General features: G+C 44.8%; 1 protein-coding gene across 2 annotated transcripts; it reads left to right on the top strand.

The window, feature by feature from the left end:
* The first annotated feature begins 4,103 nt into the window (after positions 1-4,103).
* On the top strand, positions 4,104-25,994 carry LOC139171191 (retinol dehydrogenase 12-like). Of its 2 annotated transcripts, none has more exons than XM_070759121.1 (7): positions 4,104-4,355; positions 5,037-5,155; positions 6,242-6,397; positions 7,916-8,020; positions 9,424-9,633; positions 14,869-15,058; positions 25,675-25,994. In XM_070759121.1, the coding sequence occupies exons 1-7, from the start codon at positions 4,276-4,278 to the stop codon at positions 25,775-25,777; spliced, it is 963 nt and encodes a 320-aa protein (XP_070615222.1). In that variant the 5' UTR covers positions 4,104-4,275; the 3' UTR covers positions 25,778-25,994. The 2 variants fall into 2 exon arrangements, with proteins under 2 accessions (XP_070615222.1, XP_070615230.1); XM_070759129.1 differs by having other exon boundaries at positions 4,195-4,292.
* The last annotated feature ends 12 nt before the right edge of the window (positions 25,995-26,006 follow it).

Genomic DNA, 26,006 nt, shown 5'->3' on the forward strand with positions numbered 1-26,006 from the left:
ATAAAACTTAGGGGTGATCTTTAAAACATGATAATTAAACAAAAGTGTAAAAGTTTATTTATCGCTGGACTGAATCCGTTTGTACAGAGTCAGGGGCATTCCTCCGTTATCTTTGCTAGTGTGTGCGCACAAGATTTACAAAGCTTCTTTTTCTGGTTTTTCAGGATTCGGCTATGGGTACTGCCACTAATTTCCTGTTATTTAAAGCGCTTATTTGATTTATGTTATCAACATACAATTATGTCATTTATTAGATTTAATGCAACAACCACCAATTACAATGAACTCTGGGTGGTTTACAAAATTCAGCTAACAATTAAATCAATTAAAAACATAACATGACACCCTGCATTTTCTTTCAACATCTTTCAGTGCAAATTGGGTGCTTTGGGGTGGAGCTCCATTTTTGCTACCATACTGCCACACCCCGTCCGGCTGGTAGCCCACTACTGATTTTATAGCAAGTGCATAAACTTCTTTAAACGTCCCAAGGACTTATTTCTGAACAAATCCCTAGAAAAAAAAATCTATAAACCAGATTTCATTTTTTAAAACAATTATTATTTATAATAATCTTGGACACATTTTGTCCTAGACGCATTATGCTAAGCAAAGTGAACAGGCATGTTTTCAATATAAATCAGATTTGCTGAATGCCAGGCTTTCACAATTGGAACCAGAACTTTAGTCACTTAAGTCTGTGTTTCCCAACCTTGGCAACTTGAAGATATCTGGACTTCAACTCCCAGAATTCCCCAGCCAGCATTTGCTGGCTGGGGAATTCTGGGAGTTGAAGTCCAGATATCTTCAAGTTGCCAAGGTTGGGAAACACTGACTTAAGTGATGTGGTCATTGAGTCGTGCCAGATTTTTTGCCATTGTTGGTTGAATTTGGCTTCTTCCACCGACCTGTTTTTGGAAGTTTTCTGGGAAGGTCATAAATGGTGAGCCCTGGGACCCTGGAATTGTCATAAATAAATGACACTTGCCAAGCGCCTGAATTTTGATATGTCTCTAAAAAAGATCTTGTAGGTGAGCCTACTCTTCTCGTATTTCCCATATTTTGTTTTCATTAAAGTTGTTATTAAAATTATCGTACCTTGTCCCTGTTGATTACATTCCCTGCAATTACTTTTTTCTCTATACACACATTTTACATTATTTTATTTATTTTATTTTATTTATTGGATTTGTATGCCGCCCCTCTCCGGAGACTCGGGGCGGCTAACAGCAATAATAAGACAGCGTACAATAATAATCCAATACTAAAAACGATTAAAAACCCATTAATATAAAAACCAAACATACATACAGATATACCATGCATAAAATTGTAAAGGCCTAGGGGGAAATAGTATCTCAGTTCCCCCATGCCTGGCAGCAGAGGTGGGTTTTAAGTAGGTTACGAAAGGCAAGGAGGGTGGGGGCAATTCTAATTTCTGGGGGGAGTTGGTTCCAGAGGGCCGGGGCTGCCACAGAGAAGGCTCTTCCCCTGGGTCCCGCCAAGCGGCATTGTTTAGTTGACGGGACCCGGAGAAGACCCACTGTGGGAGCTAACTGGTCGCTGGGATTCGTGCAGCAGAAGGCGGTCCCTGAGATAATCTGGTCCGGGGCCATGAAGGGCTTTATAGGTCACTTTGAATTGTGACCGGAAACTAATCGGCAACCAATGCAGACTGCGGAGTGTTGGTGTAACATGGGCATACTTAGGAAAGCCCATGATTGCTCTCGCAGCTGCATTCTGCACGATCTGAAGTTTCCGAACACTTTTCAAAGGTAGCCCCATGTAGAGAGCGTTACAGTAGTCGAGCCTCGAGGTGATGAGGGCATGAGTGACTGTGAGCAGTCACTCCAGGTCCAAATAGGGTCGCAACTGGAGCACCAGGCGAACCTGGGCAAACGCCCCCCTCGCCACAGCTGAAAGATGTTTCTCTAATGTGAGCTGTGGATCGAGGAGGACGCCCAAGTTGCGAACCCTCTCTGAGGGGGTCAATGATTCTCCCCTCAGGGTAAAGGACGGACAGATGGAATTGTCATTGGGAGGCAAGACCCAAATCCACTCCGTCTTGTCTGGGTTGAGTTTGAGTTTGTTGACACCCATCCAGGCCCCAACAGCCTCCAGACACCAGCACATCACTTCCACTGCTTCATTGACTGGACATGGGGTGGAGATGTATAATTGGTTATCATCTTTTCTCACCTTCATTTTGGAAAGTAATCATACTCTGATATACATTTTTTTTCCATGCCAGATTTTCTTTCACTTCATCATTTCACTTTAGCATCCTTCTTCATACTTTCCATTTCCTGGTCACTAGATTGGATCCATAGACTGACTTCTGCTGCCCATCACGAAGTAGGCCAGTTGACCCTTTTGCATAACCCTTTTTTGTAAGTTAAATTCCCCAAAATAAGGGCAATAATGGTCAGTTTTGATCTGTATGACACATGCACAACCAAAGTTCCATTTTACCAAAATTGTGCTTGTGGTATCCTGTGCAAGCTAAGATCCCTAATATAGAGACTACTTTCAAGAGTACAGTGGGTGTGGGTGGAGAGAGGGAGTACAGATGCCTTTAAAAAAAAATGCATTATACAGTACCAGGAATTCACACTAAAAAGGGTTGAAACTTTAATTTAAGAGCCGGGGTGGCGCAGCAGGTAGAGTGCTGTACTGCAGGCCGCTGAAGCTGACTATAGAGCTGAAGGTCAGCGGTTCAAATCTCATCCCCGGCTCTAGGTTGACTCAGCCTTCCATCCTTCCGAGGTGGATAAAATGAGGACCCGGATTGTGGGGGCAATATGCTGGCTCTGTTAAAAAGTGCTATTGCTAACATGTTGTAAGCCGCCCTGAGTCTAAGGAGAAGGGCGGCATAAAAATTGAATAAAATAAATAAATAAATAAATAAATTACTTGGTCACAGGAGCCATCTTAACTTGTCTTGTTATCTCTCTCCCCCCTTTCCCCATGGATTCTCCGGATTATCTTGCAAACCAGTATATGTAGTTCTCTTATTATTCCATCAATGGAAAATTAAGTGTAGTCTCAAGGAAAACAAAACACACAACAAAACTTGGTCCCTCTTTCGGTATTTGTGCTAGCGCCATATATCTGGGCTAGAAAGTACTGTGCATACACAGTATGACTTAGAAGATAGGATAGGATAGGATAGGGTAGGGTAGGGTACAGTAGAATAGAATAGAATAGAATTCTTTATTGGCCAAGTGTGATTGGACATGCAAGGTATATGTCTTTATTTATTTATTTATTTTATTAGATTTGTATGCCGCCCCTTTCCGTAGACTCGGGGCGGCTCACAACACAATAAAACAGTTCATGACAAATCTAATAATTTCCAATTTAAATTGTACATAAAAGAAAAAGAAACATTTGTCAAGAATCATGAGGTACAACACTTAATGATTGCCGTGAGGGTCAAATAAGCAATCCCGAAACAATCAATATGAATAAAAACCTTAAGGATACAAGCAACAAGTTACAGTCCTAAATGGGAGGGGATGGGTGATAGAAATGATAGGGAAAAACTAATAGTAATCGTAATGCAGCCTTAGTGAATAGTTTGACAGTGGTGAGGGAATTGTTTGTTTAGCAGAGTGATGGCATTTCAGAAAAAAAACTGCCCTTGTATCTCGTTGTCGTGGTGTGCGTTGACATTTTGAGATGCTGAATTTCACATTGCATAAAGGAATAGCACTTACTCCCACCCCACCCCATCCCCCAGAAAGGAAGAGACTCAGAGAGGGGCGGCATATACATCCAATCAATCAAGCAATCAAGCAAGCAAGCAAGCAAGCAAGCATCCTCGAAGCCCGAAAACGCTGGTCTTTTGCACCGCACCTTCCATTTCTATATTTCAGATCGGCCCGTGCATCACTCGGGTTCGTACAACTCCAACATTAAACCTTCCCACGCAACGCCAGATGTAAAGGGCAGCCTGCTCTGCGCCCAAACCGAAACATATGGGGGGAGCACATTACCCCATTCAGATAACGATGTTTTTCCACTGAAAACGTTTTGTACTGGGGGGGGGGGGGGGGGGGGGGGATGGAGCAGCCTTTCCAGCCTCGGAACCTGCAGCGACTGATGCCAGCCATTCACCGGAAATCCAGATCGGCTCGTCGCCACTTTCAGAGCTCGCAGCGCCTCCACTCGTAGGGATCGGCCTCTCGGCTCCATTCGGTGGAGAGCCGCGCCTTCTGGCCCAGCGATTCTCCCGCAAGAAGCGAAGCGGAACGGTCCAGACGACGAACGACGATGCTGGGGTTCCTCGGGTCCGTGTTGTCGCTCTTGGTCTTGGTCCCCCTTTCGGTATTTGTGCTAGTGCCGTATTTCAGGTTTGTAGTGGGGTCTTTTTGACTTAACTCTTGCTGCCTGGAGAGCTCTCGCCAGTGCAACTTAACCCTGCTGTGCTCTTCGGGTCTGTGAGACCCGAAATAAAAGTTTGAGACCCTGTAAAAAATTTTCCTGCATATCTGAAACTTGAAATTTCATGACTATTCATCATTTTAGGAGTTCTCTCTATGATAATTTTTTTTTTGTCAAGGTCCTCTTCGAACACGATGGACGAATATCAGTTATGTGCATGAGAAGCTAACTTGGATTTCCATGACGAATTGCATTGCATCGTGAATACTTCAACAAGAGACTGAATTTTAAAACCTCAGCCATTCAACTTATTATATTTTGTAGAAAGTATTTTGGAGAAAGGGTGTGCAAGTCTGTAGCACAACATCAGTTATATGCATGAGAAGCTAACTTGGATTTCTATGACGAATTGCATTGCATTGTGAATCCTTCAACAAGAGACTGAATTTTAAAACTTCAGCCATTCAACTTATTATATTTTATAGGAAGTATTTTGGAGAAAGGGTGTGCAAGTCTGCAGCACAACATCAGTTATATGCATGAGAAGCTAACTTGGATTTCTATGATGAATTGCATTGCATTGCGAATCCTTCAACAAGAGGCTGAATTTTAAAACCTCAGCCATTCAATTTATTTATTATATTTTATAGGAAGTATTTTGGAGGAGCGATGTGCAAGTCTGCAGCACAACTGAATGGGAAAGTTGTGGTGATCACAGGAGCCAACAGTGCCATAGGGAAAGAAACGGCACGAGACCTTGCAAGAAGAGGTAGGTTGTTGATATGTGCTTATTCCTTGTAGCCCCCAGAAAGGTAGAAATTGTAATAAAAGGAATTCAGGATGAGCAGCGATCAAAGTTCATGAATAGTAGAACGTAGTACGGTTGTAGGAGATTCAGATTTTGAGAAAAAATTATCTCCTCTTTTTAAATACTGTACATTGTAATATAAAGCGACAGTAATCCTTCATAAGCTACAAATCCTCATGCAACACAAGTCAACGTTCATGTTTGCAGTGAAGGTCGAGTCTTCTTGTCTCTAGCAGCCAAGATCAACTCTGGTAGTTACACTGAATAAAAAAGGCTGCCGTAGCTTATCAATGTTTTTGTTTACTCAAAATGTGCAAACTGTCCAATTACATGTCTAATGTCCACCAAGAAGTACAGTATGTCACCATACCTCTTGTTAGCATGCAAAAATATAGTTTAGCTCAGGGGTGCTCAACCTTTTGGACTTCAGGGACTGCCAAGGTCATAACATTAAATCACACAGACCCGAATTCATAATTTTAAGTCATGCACACTACTAATATGATTTTTTAAAAAAGATAAATACATTTATTAAAAAATGATCACAGAGCTTCCATTTTATTAATATGAAATGCACCTATTTAATATAACAAAATTATAAATTATAATTATTTAATTAGAACAAAATCGTAAATGCTTATTTAATCATAACAAAATCTTTAAAGGTTGTTTTAATTGTAACATTTTTTTAAAAAAAAATAGGGTAATTATTACAAAATAAATGAAGCTTATTTGACAGTGGTATTGTTGGGAAAGTCAGTCCCATATTCCAGAGCTTCCTATATCTTTTCACAAGTTATTACAATTGTTTTGAATTATATCTTGGTTTCAGCCTGTCAGGGATAGTTCCAAGGTTTTTAAAAAATTATTATTTTTTCACCACCGGTATCTTCTTAAAGTCATATTCTTCAAAGATATTATGTCTATTGTTATCTTTATTTTTTGCATTAATTTTGTTTCTGGAAAATTGGCCAAAATGGTAAATTGGGTAGTAGCCCTCTATGCGTGTAATTTCTTGTGCTACTGTTAATATTTTAACGGTTGCAGGTGCCAAAGTAATCCTTGCTTGCAGAGATATGGCAAAAGCAGAAAAGGCCGCCCATGAAATCCGTTTGGAGACGGGAAATCAAGAGGTTAAAGCAAAAAAATTAGACTTGGCAGACACCAAATCGATCAGAGAATTTGCCAGTAATTTCTTGAAAGGTATGTCTCAGGCACATTGTTTTCTGCAGGGTAGTGATGGTAGTTCTGTTACCTTCGGCAAAACGATACATGATTATATTTGTCCAAAGATCCAGTAGACATGATAAAATTTAGGCATGCTTTTTATTTTTTATTTATTTATTGTGTGTGTGTGTGTGATTTTTTGTTGAGTCACCCTGGTATATGGGAGGAGGGGCATACATAAGCACACCAGAGTGCCTTCCGTCCCCTGTCCTATAGTCTCTCCTATATTTCTTATTTCTTCTCTACTATATCCTCTATAACCTTCATTGTGTATTATTGTGTATTGGACAAAATAAATAAATAAAAATAACCATACAGCTTCATTTTTTCCTCAGACCCACTAGGGGCTATATTCCAAAGCAGATAATTTTTTTATAGCTGACAACTATAATCTATAGGTGTAACATATTTTTGCTAAAAATGAAAAGGAAGGGAGACATACTATAGATCGAAGGAGGAGATAAGGAGGCGAGCCTGTAGCCTAGAGGCTAAAGCCACTGCCTTACAAGGCGGAGGCCCAGGTTCAAATCCCAGTAAGGATATGGCTGCCTGACGAGAGCAGATAAGCTCGAAATAGATCTATAGTAGTCATCCTTCCTTTTAATTCCAGTGTTCCCTCGATTTCCGCGGGGGATGCGTTCTGAGACTGCCCGCGAAAGTCGAATTTCCACGAAGTAGAGATGCGGAAGTAAATACATCATTTTTGGCTATGAACAGTATCACAAGCCATCCCTTAACACTTTAAACCCCTAAATTACTATTTCCCATTCCCTTAACAACCATTTACTCACCATTATTACTGGTACTCACCATTGAATAAGGCACTTAGTGATCCTGATATTTATAAACATAATTATTTATTAACAATAATTATTTTTTTGTTATTCATTTGCAAAAATTATTAGTTTGGTGATGACATATGGTGGGAAAAACTGTGGTATAGGGAAAAAACCACAAGTTTTTTTAAATTAATATTTTTTGAAAAACCGTGGTATAGGCTATTGGCGAAATTCGAACCCGCGAAAATCGAGGGAACACTGTATCAGCAAAAATATGTTATACACACACACACACACACACGCTGCCCATCTCGCTATTCAGAGCAACTCTGGGAGGCTAAAAAATAGAAATATAAAAATGATTCTAAATACAGAAACAGTTTAAAAAGTTTTTTTTAAAAACAACAACATTAAAATGTCTACAGATTCTAAAATTAGACTTCTGCCGGCATAACAATTCTTCAACTAGTAGGATTGCCAAAGCAACCCTAAAGGAAGTACTGTACTGAATGAAACAGAAGAGGAACTGCTGCTTCCTGTCCTACTTATTGGAGTGATTTTGTGGGACTAATTTTATCTTGTCAAAATGTTATTGGGGAAATCTGAAAGAAATTGAACTGTGGCTATGTTTCCATGACTCCAGTTCTAGTATTTTTTTTTTAATCTTGGGCTTCTTTATTAATATGACCTATATAGCTTTTTTTTTTCCTTGTAGAAGAGAAGCAACTCAACATACTCGTCAACAATGCCGGGATTATGATGCTCACCTATTCCAAGACGGCAGATGGTTTTGAGATGCATTTTGGAGTCAACCATCTTGGTAAGGTTGCTGAATTTGATCTCCTTGATCAGTTTTTCCCTTAGAAAGTTTTGGTTAAGCTTCCCCCCCCCCCAAAAAAATAAACCCCCCTCCATTTTGTCTTAAAGTGCTATGAGAAACTTAGTGTTTTGGGTCGCATGTAAAGATTGGAAAGATTTGAGAATTCTGAGAGTTGAAGTCCACAAGTCCAAGTTTGAAGACTTCTGGTGTAGTGTATCCTGCTCAAAAAGTCTGTGTTAAAAAACATGATGTCTATCAGTCTGGAAAAGCTTACAAATTCATTTCTAAATGCGGAGGGTTCTACTAGTCCACCAGGATTCTTGAAATGGAGAAGATTTGAGGAAACCATAAATCTTCTGAACAGTAAATACTATTTGCATGAAGGACATTGTCCTGTAAAGGTTATTTCAAGAGCATAGTATAGTCATCCAAGAAGTCACAAAAAATGCTAGGAGGCATCACTTGCCTTGGGTAAAGTCAGTGCTCACGATTCCTTTATCAGAAAAGCTCTGAGCGGAAATTGGATTCATGAGAAAGTAGAAAGTTAAAAGTCATGAGTCACTGGGAAGAACATCAATAGTTGTCTCAAAAATCACCTGCATAACCCTCCAGATATCTGAAGGAGTGTTCTATATGTCAAGAATGGGATATACAGGACAATTGGTATACCGGAACAAATGCTGCATTCACAATAAAGACTTCATACCAAGTGTCAAGTATCGGGGCAGGTGGAAATGCTTTCCTATCCCAGATCTGGATGACTTATCAGTATTGGAGAAAGCTAAGAGAAAATATCAGACCATTTGTCCATCAGCTGAAGCGCAAGTGGGTCATGCAGTAATCCCAAAGCAGCAATTGCAAATACATGTGCAGGTTTTACAAGAGTATGAAAGAAGAACGCATTCACTTCTTTGGAATGGCTGAGTCAAAGTCTAGATCTAAATTGTAGAGAAATGTTATGGTAGGACCCTAAATATCAAATTAATGCTAGAAAATATTCAACTGTGAGTTCAACAGCTGGTTTCTCTTGAAAATATACCCCATCCCTATATACAGTATATGGGGATTTTTGCTTTGTTTTTGACAAATTTTACAAACATATGATAGCTTATGTATCATTGAACACTAACAAGAATTGGGAGAAACAGTGTCATGAATCATTCTGAACTTTTAAAAAAGTTATGCAATATTTTACTTTTCCTTTAAATTTCACATTAATTTTTTTCGTCTTAAACAGGAGTGTTTTTCTAACACACTTGCAGATATTTAGTAGTGTAGTATGTTGGGATATGTAGGTGTAAGGTAAATCTTTGTAATCCATAAGTTTAATAAAAAATCAATGTGTGCAGATCTAAGAAAGCAATCACAAAATTCAAAATATTGTTCATAATCTTTCCTGTTAGGCCACTTTCTTTTAACATACCTGCTAATAGAGCGCCTGAAACAAAGTGCAGCAGCTCGTATTATAAATGTGTCTTCAGTGGCTCATCATACGGGGCGGATTCACTTCCAGAATCTCCAGGGCGAAAAGTTCTACATTCGGGGCCTGGCGTACAGTAATAGCAAGCTGGCCAATATTCTTTTTACACGGGAATTGGCTAGACGCCTGGAAGGTGAGCTGAACGTTTGCAGTGTTTTTAATTGGCAATTGGCAGTTCTGTGTTAGCAAAAACTTCAGAAGAGAAGGATTAGGGGTAGTGATTTCTGACAGTCTCAAAATGGGTGAGCAGTGTGGTCGGGCGGTAGGAAAAGCAAGTAGGATGCTTGGCTGCATAGCTAGAGGTATAACAAGCAGGAAGAGGGAGATTGTGATCCCCTTATATAGAGCGCTGGTGAGACCGCATTTGGAGTACTGTGTTCAGTTCTAGAGACCTCACCTACAAAAAGATATTGACAAAATTGAACGGGTCCAAAGACGGGCTACAAGAATGGTGGAAGGTCTTAAGCATAAAACGTATCAGGAAAGACTTAATGAACTCAATCTGTAAGTCTGGAGGACAGAAGGAAAAGGGAGGACATGATCGAAACATTTAAATATGTTAAAGGGTTAAATAAGGTTCAGGAGGGAAGTTTTTTTGAAATTAGTTGGGGGAAAGATCAAAGGCAACATGAGAAAATATTATTTTACTGAAAGAGTAGTAGATCCTTCGAACAAACTTCCAGCAGACGTGGTTGGTAAATCCACAGTAACTGAATTTAAACATGCCTGGGATAAACATATATCCATTGTAAGATAAAATACAGGAAATAGTATAAGAGCAGACTAGATGGACCATGAGGTCTTTTTCTGCCGTCAGCCTTCTATGTTTCTAATGTTATTTAAATGTGAAAAATACTGGGGGGAGGAGGGGGGAATTTAAGACTTTAAAAAAATATTTTCTATATTTTCTTTTATGTACATTGAGAGCATATGCACCAAGACAAATTCCCTGTGTGTCCAATCACACTTGGTCAATAAAGAATTCTATTCATCTATTCTAATTTCAGTTGTTGCTACCCAATATTTAAAATAGAATGGCAAAAATTGGCTAGGATTATTTATTTATTTATTTATTTATTTATTTATTTATTTATTTATTTATTTATTCATTCATTCATTCATTCATTCATTCAATTTTTATGCCCCCCTTCTCCTTAGACCAGTGTTTCCCAACCTTGGCAACTTGAAGATATTTGGACTTCAACTCCCAGAATTCCCCAGCCATTTGCTTTCCCAGTGGGCTTCCAACAAACGGAGACAGCCAGATTCACTTAACAACTGCACAACTCACCTCACAACTGCAGTGATTCACTTAAAAATGAGCACTTGACTCACTTAATAACTGTCACTTGACTCACTTAATAACTGTCTTGCTTGGCAATAGAAATATTGGTCCCCATTGTGGTCATAAGTCTAGGACTACCTGTACTGAAGGCTGTGGGACTTTCTTCTAAGTAATAAGAAATAAAAATGAAAGAATAGTAGATGCTTGGAACAAACCTCCAGCAGATATGGTTGGTAAATCCACAGTAACTGAATTTAAAGTCTAGGAGTCTACGGAGAGGGGCGGCATACAAATGTATTTGTATTTATTAGATTTGTATGCCACCCCTCTCCGAAGACTCGGGGCGGCTAACAACAATATAAAAAGACAATGTAAACAAATCTAATATTAAAAACAATCTTAAAAACCCCAATTTAAAGAACCACTCATACATACAAGCATACCATGTATAAATTCTATAAGCCTAGGGGGAAGGGAAATTTCAATTCCCCCATGCCTGATGACAGGTGGGTTTTAAGGAGCTTGCGAAAGGCAAGGAGGGTGGGGGCAACTCTGATATCTGGGGGGAGCTGGTTCCAGAGGGTCGGGGCCGCCACAGAGAAGGCAGAAGGCGGTCCTGGAAATGTAATTAATTAATATATGTTTATCCCAGGCATGTTTAAATTAATTAATTTCATCTTCTATTTTTAGGTCTTTGATTTTCTGGAGGCAATGTAGTGGGATTAGATATTATTTATTTCATTTATTTGACTTATATGTTGCCCAATCCCTCAGGACTCAAGGCTTGCAACAATAAAACTTCTTTGGAAATTTTTTCGATTATGTTAACCAAAGAAATTATAAAAAATTAAGGATGGGAGAGGGAAACCCCAGAACACGCCTCTCCAGCAGCCGGTACCCAGATAAGTAGAGATTAATGCCAAGCAAACAATGAAGCAGAAAATAATGCCATAATTAAAGAACTACTAAGGGAGAAAAATCACATTTCTATCCCAAACTGGAAGAGCAAACTAGTATATATGAACAGGGAGCAATCCCACATTCATTCATACTGAAGATGTTACTTTGGTGGGTAACGAAATGCTTGCAAGCATATAACCAAGTTCAGAAAACACTACAATTCAAGTTTATGTCACATGTGTCCACGTCAAATATATGCACACTAAAATCAAGAATAAATATGTCATATTTATATATTCCATTCATTGGCCATGGTTTCCTTTATGTGTGAACAATCATAACTATGGTAGAAGCCGAAATACCTCTTGAATTAGTTAGAAACATAGAAGATTGACGGCAGAAAAAGACCTCATGGTACATCTAGTCTGCCCTTGTACTATTTCCTGTATTTTATCTTAGGATGGATGGATACTTATTGAATTTAACTCTGTATTCTTATGTTAATTAAATTTCTTTATCTATAAAATACTTATTCAAAAAATATATTATAATGAATAGCACATCTAACTATCATACTATAAACATTTTTAAACTGTTTTACTCTATCTTATAAAATTTCAAAACAATAAGTTCAAAGAGTTCTAAATTCTGGTTGCTTTAACTTTTAATATTATTTTTAAAGTTCCACCATTTGTATACTTTATCCCATATTTTATAAAATTCTGTTTCTACTTGATTATTCAAGCGTTTTGTCATGTCTAATTCTGCACATTCCATAATTTTTTTATAAACTTCTGCATCCTTTGGTATTTTCTTTTCTTTCCATTTCTGCGCAAATGTAATTCTTGCCGCAACCAGTATATGTATTATTAAATAATAAATTTCTTTTTTATACTTAATGTTTGAAATACCCAATAAGAAAAATTCAGGAGATTTTTTAATCTTCTCCTTTGTTATTTCATTTATCCATTTCTCTACTTTATTCCAATATTCTTTTGCCTCTGAACATGTCCACCATGCGTGATAATACGTACCAATTTCTTTTTTACATTTCCAACATACAGGTGAGACAGTTGGAAACATTTTGGAGATTCTATATGGTGGAAGATGCCATCTATAAAACATCTTACCGTATTTTTCGCTCTATAAGACGCACCTGCTGATAAGACGCACCTAGATTTTAGAGGAGGAAAATAGAAAAAAAATATTTTGAGCCAAAAAGGGGAGAGGAAAAGAGGAAGGAGTGAAAGAAGGGAGTGAGGGAGGAAAGAAGGGAGGAAGGAAAAGGAAAGCAAGAAATGGAGGGAGGAAAGGAAGGAAGGAAAGAAAGAAAGAAAGAAAAAAAGGGGGAAGGAACAGGAACAGAGGAAGGAAGCAAGGAAACTTATGAAAGGGGAGAGTAAGAGAGGAAGGACTGAAGGGAGGGAGGGAGGGAAGAAGGTAGGAAGGAGAAAGAAAAGAAGAAATAGAGGAAGGGAAGGTAAAAGAGAGAAAGAAAAAGAGCAAGAAAAAGCAAGAAAGAGAGAAAAAATGAAAGAGAAATAAAAATAGAGAGGGGGAATGAAAGAAATGGAAGGAGGGAAGGAAGGAGAGAAAGCAAGAGAAAGAAAGAAAGAAAAAAGAATGAAAGAGCAAGAGCAAGAGAGAAAAAGAAAGAAAGGCAACTTCAAAGAAAGGCTCACTGAGCATCTCTCTCTCTTTCTATCCCTCTTTCTTTCTCTTCCTTTCTCTCTCTCCTCTTCCTTTATCTCCTCTCTCTCCCTCCCTCTCTTTCTCTCCCCCTTTCCCTCTCTCTCTCTCTCTCCCTCTCTTGCTATCTCTCCCCCCTCTCCCTCTCTCTTTCTCTCCCCCCTTTCCCTCTCTCTTTCTCTCTCTCCCCCTCTTGCTATCTCTCCCCCCTCTCCCTCTCTCTTTCTCTCCCCCCTTTCCCTCTCTCTTTCTCTCTCTCCCTCTCTTGCTATCTCCCCCCCTCTCCCTCTCTCTTTCTGTCCCCCCTTTCCCTCTCTCTCTCTCCCTCTCTTGCTAGCTCTCCCCCCTCTCCCACTCTCTTTCTCCCTCTCCCTCTTTTTCTCTCTCTCCCCCTCTCTTTCTCTCTCTCCCCCCCCCTTTCTCTCTCTCTTTCTCACTATCTTGCTGTCTGTTGCTCTCACTCTCGTTCTCTCCGTTCTTCTCAGCGGTGACGCGCGCGCACGCCCTGCCCGCCTCACCTTTGCCGAGAGCTCTCAGCAAGGGGGTTGTAGGAGAGGCGGGGCCGGCGGCAAAGGTGATATTCAATGTCGGGGGCGCACGGGCGGTTGCACGCGCTCCCTATCTCCCTGCTAGCCCACTCGGAATATTCAAAATAAGAAAAACCTTAACCGGCAAAGGCTTTTCTTATTTTGAATATTCCGAGTGGGCTAGCAGGGAGATAGGGAGCGCGTGCAACCGCCCGTGCGCCCCCGACATTGAATATCACCTTTGCCGCCGGCCCCGCCTCTCCTACAACCCCCTTGCTGAGAGCTCGGCAAAGGTGAGGCGGGCAGGGCATTGAATATCGCCTTCGCCGGCCTCCGCTGAGAAAAGCCTTTGTCGGCATTTCCTCTCGGCGCAGCGGCGGGCGGAGAGAGGGAAGGGGGGGCAGCGGCGTCCCTCCTGGCCTTGGCGGGCCGCCCGACCCTCCCCACCTGCAAACGCGGCGGGCGGCGGGTGGAGAGCGAGGAGCCGGTTCCGGCGGGCAGGGCTTGGCTGGCTGGCTGGCGGGGGGAGCGCCGCTGGTGGTGAGGAGGGAGACCCTCCTCCGGGAGGGAGGGGGCCAGGCAGCAGCTAGCCAGCCAGCCGGCGGGATGGCGCTTCCGACTTCGCAGCCTCCCCCCCCCCCCTGCCTGCATCTTCGCTCCATAAGACGAGGCTGATTTTTCATCCTACTTTGGGAGGAAAAAAACTGCGTCTTATGGAGCGAAAAATACGGTAATTTGATTTTCTTTGAATGAAGTTGATTTTGTTATTTTCCAATTATACACCCAAATCTTTTCCCATGTTTCTAAGTCTATCTCTTTGCCAAAATTTTTGCACCAGAAAACTCTTTGTTTACGCTGACATCATATTTTCTTTTTTGTAATCCGAACAAAATCCTCTTTGCTTTTGTACAGGCTAATCCAATTATCAGTATATTTTTTAAATACATGCCTGGTTTGTCCTCTACAGGTACTGGTGTCACTGTAAATGCTCTGCATCCAGGAACAGTTATGTCTGGACTTGTTCGCCACTCTTTTACATTAACTGTTTTGTGGAACATGTTTTCTATCTTCATGAAGACACCTTGGCAAGGAGCTCAGACCAGCATATATTGTGCGGTGTCAGAGGAAATGGAGACAGTCAGTGGGAAATATTTCAGGTGGGTTGATCTGGCATGAATGGCATTGGGATGTGGTGAGAGAGAACAAAGCTTTGACTCCAAACTTAGGGAAAAACATTGTTTTGCTATAACCACTCTGTCACCGTATAAGCCTTGGGATGGGGAAAGCATCTCAAAATAAATCAGGATACAAGCAGGAGTTATGATTGCTATTGGTATTATTTTGAAGCACCAGAGAGGCTCTCCCATGGACTAAGTGCAAACATTGGGTGTGGAACCTAGCAAGTCCTTAATAAGGAGTTACTGATGTGTTAAGAGTTGGGGCTACCTTTGAAAAGTGTTCGGAAACTTCAGATTGTGCAGAATGCGGCCATGAGAGCTATTGTGTGGTTACCTAGGTTCGCCCATGTCTCCCCAACACTCCATGGCTTGCATTGGCTGCCGATCAGTTCCCGGCCACAATTCAAAGCGTTGGTAATGACTTATAAAGCCCTACATGGCATCGGACCGGAATTTCTTCCGGGACGGTGTTCTGCCACACGAAACCCAGCGGCCGATAAGGTCCCACCGAGTTGGCCTTTTCCGGATCCTGTCAACTAAACAGTGTCGTCTGGCGGGCCCCAGGGGAAGAGCCTTCTCTGTGGCGGCTCCGGCCCTCTGGAATCAACTCCCCCCAGAGATCAGAACTGCCCCACCTTCCTTGTCTTTCGTAAATTGCTTAAGACCCATCTATATCGCCAGGCATGGGGGAATTGAGACATCTCCCCCAGGCTTATATAGTTTTATGTATGATATGCTTGTGTTGTATGGTTTTTAAATGACGGGTTTTTTAGATGCTTTCTTTTAAATATTAGATTTGTTACATTGCACATTGTTTTTATTATTGTCGTGAGCCGCCCCCAAGTCTGTGGAGAGGCGCAGCATACAAATCTAATAAATTATTATTATTATTATCATCATCATCATCATTATGTCAATGCAACACAGCAAACGAGATCACTATGCTGGATTTCGTATTTCATCACCAGTTGGGCACTTCCCAAGCACCTAAGACTGTGTGATGTAGTGGCGAATTGTTTGCCGATCCCAGTAATGCGGCCTTTTGCAATTGACAGATGGAGATTTTGTCAATTCCGATGGTTTTCAAATGTCCGCTGAGATCCTATTATTATTATCATCATCATCATCATCATCATGTCAATGCAACACAGCAAACGAGATCACTATGCTGGATTTCGTATTTCATCACCAGTTGGGCGCTTCCCAAGTACCTAAGACTGTGTGATGTAGTGGCGAATTGTTTGCCGATCCCAGTAAAGCAGCCTTTTGCAATTGACAGATGGAGATTTTGTCAAAAACTGTTTCTGTTTTTCTGTTTATAAAAACTTTTGGGTTTTCCTTTTATCGTGTGGTGTGTGTCTTCCTGGACTAATTACCCTGTAATTACGGGCGGTTGAAACACGCCAGCAGAACAAGTTGAGTATGTGTTTCTTCAAGCTATGGGCATGTGTGTTCTGAATCAGTGAAGAATCTTAGTAGTAGGTTAAATAGCTTCTAAAATATTCCAGGATAGGAGGCCCAGTAGTCTAAATTGTGTCTTGATGCATTAAACTTATTAATGACAGCTTTGTAAAAGGAAATGTGCAAAAAATCCTGGTCTGAACATGCATTCTGGGTTTCCACAGATCAGTTATTTTACAGGTGGTCCATTTCTGAAACACGTATTTAAGTTCATCATATGAACAAACAAGGTTGATCTGGATACAGAATGAAATATGGTTGTTCTGGGTGAGTAGGAATGGCTAAGAGGACACAGAGAAAGGAGTGAAGATGAGGGGAAGAGGGGAATATGTTGTGGGGAGAGGGAATGACAAATGCACAAGCCTTATGAGTTTGGTGTGTGGGGAGAGGGGATGCAACCTTAACTGCTGGCAACTGGCTTTATTTTGGCAGAACTGCAGTTGTTCCAAAAGGACCGTTGAACTTACCTGAACGGTCTTCTCGCTGCACTGTGAGGAGAGTCCAATGTGGGTTGTTCTTCAGCCTCATTGGCAGGGACTGAGTTAAAAATTAACATATTTATTATGTCCTGCCCACCTCTACCTCCCTAGGTTCAGTCAATAAAAACGAAGGAATAGTGTAAGTAACCTACTTTATTAACTAAGAAGTTAAACTGTCAAATGTACTGAACCCCTGGGCCAAGAAGCCGGGAGGGTTTGGACTCTCCTCACAGTGCAGCGAGATGACCGTTCAGGTAAGTTCAACGGTCCTTCTCCCCTGCACTGCTCGGAGAGTCCAATGTGGGATATACCCAAGCAAACAAACTAGGGCGGGATAGGCTGGACCAGGGGTGCCTGAACACAAACCCGTTGCAGCACTCTTCGACCGAAGGCCGCTTCCGATGAAGCGAAGGTGTCTATGCGGTAATGTCTGATGAAAGTTGAGGGGGCCGCCCAGGTTGCGGCCCGGCAAATGTCCTCAATCGGCGCCTGTGTGGTCCAGGCGGCTGTGGTGGCTGCACTCCTGGTGGAGTGTGCCGTGATTGTCCTTGGTAAAGGTGTACCTCGCGTCCTATATGCTTCCATGATGCAAGACCGGATCCATCTACTGATAGTCTTAGAGGACACTTTGCTGCCCATGGATCCTGGAAAGAAGGAAACGAATAAAGCTTCTGATTTCCTGAAAGAGCTGGTACGTTGAATGTAAATCTTTAACGCTCTACGGACGTCCACCTTATGCCAGCGTAGGATTGATGGGTGCGAGCCATGGGTACAAAAGTCTGGCAGGATAATGTCCTGGGACCTATGAAACCTCGTGTTGATCTTTGGCAGGAAACTGGAGTCCAACCGAAGAGTGACCCGATCCTGGTGGAACACACAAAGATCCGGCCGGACTGACAGCGCTGCTAGCTCCGACACCCTGCGAGCTGACGTAATGGCCACTAAGAAAGCCACCTTAATTGATAAAAGGCGAAGCGTGATTTCTCTTAGTGGTTCGAACGGTGGTCCTGTAAGGGCCTGTAAGACCAATGTCAAGTCCCAGGATGGGAAATGATGGATGACCGGAGGGGAAAGGTTTGAGGCCCCCCGTAGAAAATCTTTAACCCATGGATGATGGGAGATCGGATGAAGGGGGTCTGGCCGTAGGACCGTGGCTATAGCTGCCACCTGCCTGCGAAGGGTGTTTGGGGTCAGGCCTTCGTCCAGCCCCTTCTGTAGGAAGTCCAGCAGGTGCAAAACGGAGGCTGAGCGAGGTGGAATCTCTCGAGCTCTGCAGAATCTACAAAAGGCTGCCCATGTAGCCTGATAAATGCGAGTTGTCGATGGGCGACGAGCCGACTGGATGGTATGAATTACCCTTTCTGACAGGGATTCCCTCCTCAGGCGATCCCCTTCAATTTCCACACGGCAAGTCTCCACCACTGGGGCTCTGGATGGACTAACGACTCCTGCGTGAGGGAGAGTTTGTGGTATGGGATTCTCCACGGAGGGGCAGTTGAGAGGTCCATCAGGTCCGCGAACCACGGTCGCCTGGGCCAAAAAGGAGCGACGAGGATCACCTCCGCCTGCTCTGAGAGTATCTTGGAGACTACTCTGGGTATAAGGCAAGTCGGAGGGAAGGTGTAGAGCAGTCCCCTTGGCCATGGGGAGAGGAACGCATTGATGCGGTCGGCTCCCAGGGACGGGAACCGGGAAAAGAACCGGGGCACCTGGTTGTTGAGGTGCGTGGCAAACAGATCCGCCACCGGTTCCCCGTAACGATGTATGATTTCCTGAAATACCTCCGGGTTCAATGACCATTCCCCCGGGTCGATTGTTGTGCGGCTCAACCAGTCCGCCTGGGTGTTGTCCGATCCTGAGATATGTTCTGCCTGGATTGAGGCCAGGTGTGCTTCCGCCCATGACATCAGTGAATGAGCCTCCTCCATCAAACAGTCTGACTTCGTTCCCCCCTGATGATTTATATGGGCCCTTGTCGCCACGTTGTCCGTCAAGACAAGAACGTGCTGTCCCTCTATCCTGTCCGCAAAGGAGCGTAGAGCCTTGAAGACTGCTCTTAGCTCCAGAAGGTTGATATTTTGGTCCCCAAGGTCTTCTGCTGTCCAGCGACCCTGGGCCACTCGGGAGTCGCCCTGTACTGGAAATGCTGGTCCTGTATACAAAAGCGAAGAAAACGTCGATGATGCGGATGAACTGGTACGTGCAGGTACGCCTCCTTGAGGTCGATGGAAGTCATCCAGTCCTGGCGCCAGATGGATGCCAGGATGGACTGCAAGGAGTACATCTTGAAACATTGGTAGCGAACGTAGATGTTCAGCTGCTTGAGGTTTAGAATCAGTCGGCAGCCACCGGACGCCTTGGGAACCACAAACACGATAGAGTAGAACCCTTGTCCCCGCTGCCGTATTGGCACCGGTTCTATCGCCCCGATGTCCAAAAGGTTCTGTATTTCCCGGGCAATCAAGGACCGTCTTTCCGGTTGAGATAGCGTTGGACATTGCAGAAACCTGTCTGGAGGGGTCTGTAGAAAATTGATGCGCAGGCCGTTCGTCACGGTGTTTAGCGCCCAATTGTCGGTGGAAATAGCCTCCCAGGAGCCTGAGAAGGACTGCAGGCGTCCACCTATGGGTACCTCGATGGGTGAGTCATTTTTGTTTGCGGAACCCTCCTCTGTTCCCGCCCCGAAAGGATCTGCGGGACTGCTGGAACTGTCGGTTTCTGTCCCCGTAACCTGTTCTGTCCGACCTGAAGGATGGCTGCGTGTAGGAGCTCTGTCCATAAGTCCTGGTACTTGGGGCCGCGGGCGCGGCCGTGTCCGACCGAAAGGGCTGCCTTCTGTATTACGGCGCCGCCCGCCTGTCTTGCCTCCTAGCCGACCTTGGCAGTACCTTCTTCTTGTCTTTGTCCTCGATTAGGACTGAATCCAATGATTCTCCGAAGAGCTTGGTCCCTTGGTAGGGTGCAGTTGCTAGGCGCCATTTCGATTTGGCGTCCGCTTGCCAGGAGCGGAGCCATATTAGGCGTCGAGTGGAAAGGTTGGTAGCCATCGCCCGGGATGAAAACCTTGAAGCAGCCAAGGTGGCATCGGCGGAAAACTCTGTGGAGGCGATCAATTTATTAATGTCCTGGCGGAGGCGAGCGTCCTCTGGGCCCAGCCTGGGGAGGATGTCCCAAAGCCAAAGGATTGAGGCCCAGTTGAAGAAGGATGCTGCCATCGCTGCTCTCAAGGACCAGGCGCAGAGCTGATGCATTCTCCGGATCAGGTTTTCGGCCTTCCTATCGTCGGGCCGCAAGCCATCCGCCATTTACGATGGAACCAGGGCATTGGATATTAGTGAGGTAACCGGGGTATCCACTGCCGGGTATTGGAGTAAGTCCTCTATCTCTGGATCAAAGGAGTAAAACTTCTTGTCCAAAGCCGAGGGACCCAGAGCTGCTGCTGGTTGCTGCCAGGGCCTCTTTATGTTTTCTGCAAATATAGGCACTGCAGGGATATTTTCTGACTCCCTTTGAGGCTCATTGATGAGTCTAGCGGCGGGTAAGATGCCCACATCCTGGCCAGCTGTCTTTTGAGCGCTTGTCAAAGTCAGTGTGGTCCTGGCTTTGTTCAGAAGAACCCTGTAAAGGGATGCTTTGAATAAGCCTATTAATGCGGGCTGTTCTGGTAAGGTGGCTTCATCCTCTGACAGCTCGTTCTCTGGATCTGAAAAAGCCTCTCTGAACTCTTGCTCCTCCTGAAAGGAGTCATGCAAGGAAGGGGCAAGTGCAGTCCAAATATCCTGCCTGCTGGGGCGAGGCGGTAGTGGGGATTGGTGTTGCTGGGCACCAATTGCTATGCCCTGTGCATAAGCTGAAGCGATCATGTCTTGTACTGAGGGAGACATGGCTTGCCAGTTATCTGTGGGCCCCCTGAGCCCTGCTGCCGTGGGTGTGAAGGTAGCTGCAGCTGTTGGAGGTTGGGAAGCAGGCCTGCTCCAGTCTGCCCTCTGAAAGCCTTCAGATGGTGTGGGGGCACTTAGTGGGCGGTCTGGTGAAAGATCCCCAACGCCTTGAAAGGTAGGCCCCTCTAAGGTGGCTGTTGGAAAGGAAGGAGGACCCAGCGGGCTTTGATGAATGGGTGGAATAATCATGGCTGAGGGGCTAGGCCTCTGTCTTGGTTTAGCCTTTTCCAACTGGGCCTCGAGGGCCTTTATTTTCTTCTCAGCCTCCCTTAGGGCATTGGAGGACTGAGAGCTCTTCCCCTTAGATTTCGAGCTGGGCCCCTTGTCCTTACTTTTAGTCTTGGAGGAGGAGGCCACAGGAGCGCCGGGGCTAGTTTGAAGTGGTTGAGACATAGCTGGGGAAAACACTCACAGTAGAAATCACACAAGGCTGCTGCTCAATGCAAGCAAAATGGTGGACTGGTGAGATTCGTGTCCCCTAAATAACGTGTCATCAATCCCTCGCTCGTGAGTGGCTGAGAGCCAGGCAGAGGTTCAAATTGGCCTCAGTTGCCTTGGTAACGCCCAGATTCAATATGGCGGCTGTGAGGTAGGCTACAGGAGCCTAGCTATTCTGCCTTGTCAGCCCTTGCAATATGGCGGCTGTGACGTCAGGCGGGAAAAACCCTTGCCTCTGAAAAGGCTTGGAGAGGCCCCAGCCGGCTTTGCTGTGCGCCAAAATGGCGGGCGCAACTTCGGGCGGTTGGCGATCTCACTTTTTAGCCCCCCCCTTCAGCTCTCCGATCGCTGTGTCCTCCTTATCAATGCGATCGGTAAATTAACTAGGCGCAATGACAAAGCGCCGCCGAACAGCTGATTTCCTCAGTGCCGATGCGATTGGCAATTTGCTGTTTGCGAGCCTTCGAGATCGTCCCTCCAGCTGATTCCCCACTTAGGGGAAATAACTAAGTGCTGGCAGCTCCTCTGATCGGTAGGTACCGATGCTCTGAGGTTCGTTGCACTGGTAATTAGTTGCGGGGGGGGGGGGGCTGATTGCGGACGTCAGGGACCCCAAACCAGCGAACCCTGTCCACAAGGCAATACTCCGGAGAGCAGTGGTCTCTCAGGGATTGAAGAGTCGGAGAGCAATACCCCGGAGGGCAGTGGCTCTCGCTGCTAGAAGTCTTCCTCCTGTGGAGAAAAGGAGAAAAAAATACATTAGTTAGGAAAACTTAAAAACTTCTCTCCTTCTGGAGAAGAAAACTCATAGTCCCTATACTATGACTGAGTTTTTAAGACTGAACCTAGGGAGGTAGAGGTGGGCGGGACATAATAAATATGTTAATTTTTAACTCAGTCCCTGCCAATGAGGCTGAAGAACAACCCACATTGGACTCTCCGAGCAGTGCAGGGGAGAATGGTTCAGCAGAACTTCTGGAATATGGTAGTTTATATATAGTGTTGTGTTATTTATTTATTTATTAATCAGATTTGTATGCCGCCCCTCTCTGCAGGCTCGGGGCGGCTCACAGCAATCGCCATACAATGTAAACAAATCCAATATTTAAATTAATTTTAAAACACCACAAGTTAAAACCAATCATACACGCTAGCATACCATACATAAATTTTATAAGCCTAGGGGGAAGGAACATGTCAATTCCCCCATGCCTGACGACAGAGGTGGGTTTTAAGGAGCTTACGAAAGGCTAGGAGGGTGGGGGCAACTCTGATATCTGGGGGGAGTTGATTCCAAAGGGTCGGGGCCGCCACAGAGAAGGCTCTTCCCCTGGGTCCCGCCAAACGACATTGTTTAGTTGACGGGACCCGGAGAAGGCCAACTCTGTGGGACCTAACTGGTCGTTGGGATTCGTGCGGCAGAAGGCAGTCCCGGAGATATTCTGGTCCGGTGCCATGAAGGGCTTTATAGGTCATAACCAACACTTTGAATTATGACCGGGAACTGATCGGCAACCAATGCAGACTGCGGAGTGTTGGTGTGACATGGGCAAATTTAGGAAAGCCCATGATAGCTCTCGCAGCTGCATTCTGCACGATCTGAAGTTTCTGAACACCTTTTCAAAGGTAGCCCCATGTAGAGAGCATTACAGTAGTCGAGCCTCGAGGTGATGAGGGCATGAGTGACTGTGAGCAGTGACTCCCGGTCCAAATATGGCCGCAACTGGTGCACCAGGCGAACCTGGGCAAACGCCCCCCCTCGCCACAGCTGAAAGATGTTTCTCTAATGTGAGCTGTGGATCGAGGAGGACGCCCAAGTTGCGAACCTCTCTGAGGGAGTTAGTGACTCCCCCCCCAGGGTGATGGACGGGGTTAGTGACTCCCCCCCCAGGGTGATGGACGGACAGATGGAATTGTCCTTGGGAGGCAAAACCCACAGCCACTCTGTCTTATCCGGGTTGAGTTTGAGTCTGTTGACACCCATCCAGACCCCAACAGCCTCCAGGCACCGGCACATCACTTCCACTGCCTTCGCCGACTGGACACGGGGTGGAGATGTAAAGCTGGGTATCATCTGCATACTGATGATACCTCACCCCATGCCCTTGGATGATCTCACCCAGCGGTTTCATGTAGATATTAAATAGTAGGGGGGAGGACCGACCCCTGAGGCACCCCACAAGGGAGTAACCTAGAGGTCGACCTCTGACCCCGCACTAACACCGACTGCGACCGACCAGAGAGGTAGGAAGAGAACCACTGAAGGACAGTGCCTCCCACTCCCAACCCCTCCAGCCGATGCAGAAGGATACCATGGTCGATGGTATTGAAAGCCGCTGAGAGGTCAAGAAGCACCATGACAGAGGATAAACCCCTGTCCCAGGCCCGCCAGAGATCATCCATCAGCGCGACCAAAGCAGTTTCCGTGCTGTAGCCGGGCCTGAATCCTGACTGCTGAGGACCTAGATAATCGGCTTCTTCCAAGGACCGCTGGAGTTGGAGCGCCACCACCTTCTCAACAACCTTCCCCATAAAGGGAAGGTTGGAGACTGGTCGATAGTTGTTGAGAATGGCTGGGTCCGGGGAAGGCTTCTTGAGGAGGGGGCGCACAAGTGCCTCCTTGTAGGGATCCGGGAAGGACCCCCTTCCCAAAGAAGCGTTGACAATCTCCTGGACCCAGCTCCGTGTCACCTCCCTGCTGGCCGAAACCAGCCAGGAGGGACACGGATCCAGTAAACAGGTGGCGGAACTCACAGCTCCAATGGCCTTGTCCGCTTCATCAGGTATCACCAGATCAAACTCTTCCCAGACAGGTGGACAAGTACGTGCCCCAGTCACCTCAACTGACTCATTGTCAGTCGACTCTGTATTCCAATTGGAGTCGAGGTCCGCTCGGATCCGAGCGATTTTATCAGCGAAAAACGTGTTAAAATCCTCGGCACTACTCTGCAAGGGCTCCCCAACTCCCCCCTGATTAAGAAGGGAGCGGGTCACCCTAAACAGAGCGGCCGGGCGGGATTCCGCTGATGCAATCAAGGCGGAATGATATGCGCATCTTGCCGCCTTGAGCGCCACTTTGTAAGTCTTAACATGTGCTCTTACAAGTGTTCGATCGGATTCGGACTTACTCTTCCTCCATCGCTTCTCTAGATGTCTCTTCTGGCGTTTCAACTCCGGAGCTCCCCCCCCTCGTTGAACCATGGAGCTCTACGGGGGTCTAGTGCCGTGAGAGGTCGCAACGGCGCAATTCGGTCAAGAGCCTCCGCTGCAGCCTTGTTCCAGGCCTCAGCCAGAGACTCTGCCGAACTGTGTACGAGTGTATCTGGAATAACCCCAAGCGCCTTCTGAAAGCTCTCTGGATCCATCAGGCGTCTGGGGCGGAACAGCTTAATCGGTTCCGCCTCCCTGCGGGGAAGGATTGGAGCCAGGAAGTCAAGCCGCAGTAGAAAATGGTCTGACCATGACACAGGCAACACTTCTAAGCCCCTTAGTCTCAGACCATTACTCAGTTGCTCAGAGAGGAATACCATGTCGGGTGCATGCCCCCCCTCATGAGTCGGACCCTGTACTACTTGGGTCAGGTCCATGGCTTTCATGGTGGCCATGAACTCCTGTGCCAGTCCAGAGGTTTCACCGAGCGACGGCAGGTTAAAGTCCCCCAAGACAATAAGTCTGGGGAACCCCACCGCCAACCCGGCTACCTCCTCGAGTAGCACAGGCAGGGCTTGTGACACGCAGCTGGGAGGCAGGTACATGAGAAACAAGCCCACCTGGACCCCTAAGTCCAACTTCACCAGGAGGGACTCGCAGCCCGCAATCTCTGGAGCAACGAGTCTACGCAAGTCAAGGCTCTCCCTGGCTATAATAGCCACTCCTCCCCCCCCTTCCCTGGGGTCGAGGCTGATGCCATATCTGAAACCCGGCTGGGCAAATTTCAGAGAGAGGGACTCCTCCTCTGGGCCCAGCCAGGTTTCAGTGACACATGCCAGGTTGGCCTCCTCATCCAGGATCAGATCCTGGATGAGGAGAGGAAATAATGTTACAGAAAGGGAAATAATGCTGAGATCTTGTATCAGTAATTTTGGAGTCCATTGTTCAGGGATATGCCTCTCTTACAATTAGCATGATTTATGGTGGTGTTTTTTTGCTAAGCCTGAACATATTAATTATAGTTGTTTAATATAATGATATTAACATAAATATAATTAATCATAATAATTAGAATTATTAGCGCAATGAAACATTGCTAATATACGTTTTTCCCTTTATATAACAGTGATTGTAAACCAGCATATGTGTCATCTCAAGGACGTAATGATGAAACAGCAAAGAAGCTTTGGAATGTTAGTTGTGAACTCCTTGGTATCCAGTGGAATTGACTTGCAAAGGCCAGCTACACCTGAATTCCCTATTTTCTATATAAGACTCTAGAAAAGTATTATTTTCATGGAATTTTCATAGATCAAATTGATAGGTCACCTTCATTTTTAATAAAAGGGTTCATCTCAACTTTTCCATTAAAATAGAAGCTCAAGCAATTATTTTAGTGTATGGAACTATCTATTCCATGCTGAAGATCTAATTCCTCCTACAATTTTTTTTAAAAAA

The sequence above is a fragment of the Erythrolamprus reginae genome, chromosome 1 (assembly GCF_031021105.1).
Source record: "Erythrolamprus reginae isolate rEryReg1 chromosome 1, rEryReg1.hap1, whole genome shotgun sequence".
NCBI lineage: Eukaryota > Metazoa > Chordata > Lepidosauria > Squamata > Dipsadidae > Erythrolamprus > Erythrolamprus reginae.

What these genes read in the sequence shown, in the direction of transcription:
- LOC139171191 (XM_070759121.1), top strand. Translation starts at nt 4,276, where the DNA reads ATGCTGGGGTTCCTCGGGTCCGTGTTGTCGCTCTTGGTCTTGGTCCCC. An exon ending in GTGCTAGTGCCGTATTTCAG is followed by an intron (nt 4,356 to 5,036) that starts GTTTGTAGTGGG and finishes TATATTTTATAG; the next exon opens with GAAGTATTTTGGAGGAGCGA. An exon ending in ATTGGCTAGACGCCTGGAAG is followed by an intron (nt 9,634 to 14,868) that starts GTGAGCTGAACG and finishes TGTCCTCTACAG; the next exon opens with GTACTGGTGTCACTGTAAAT.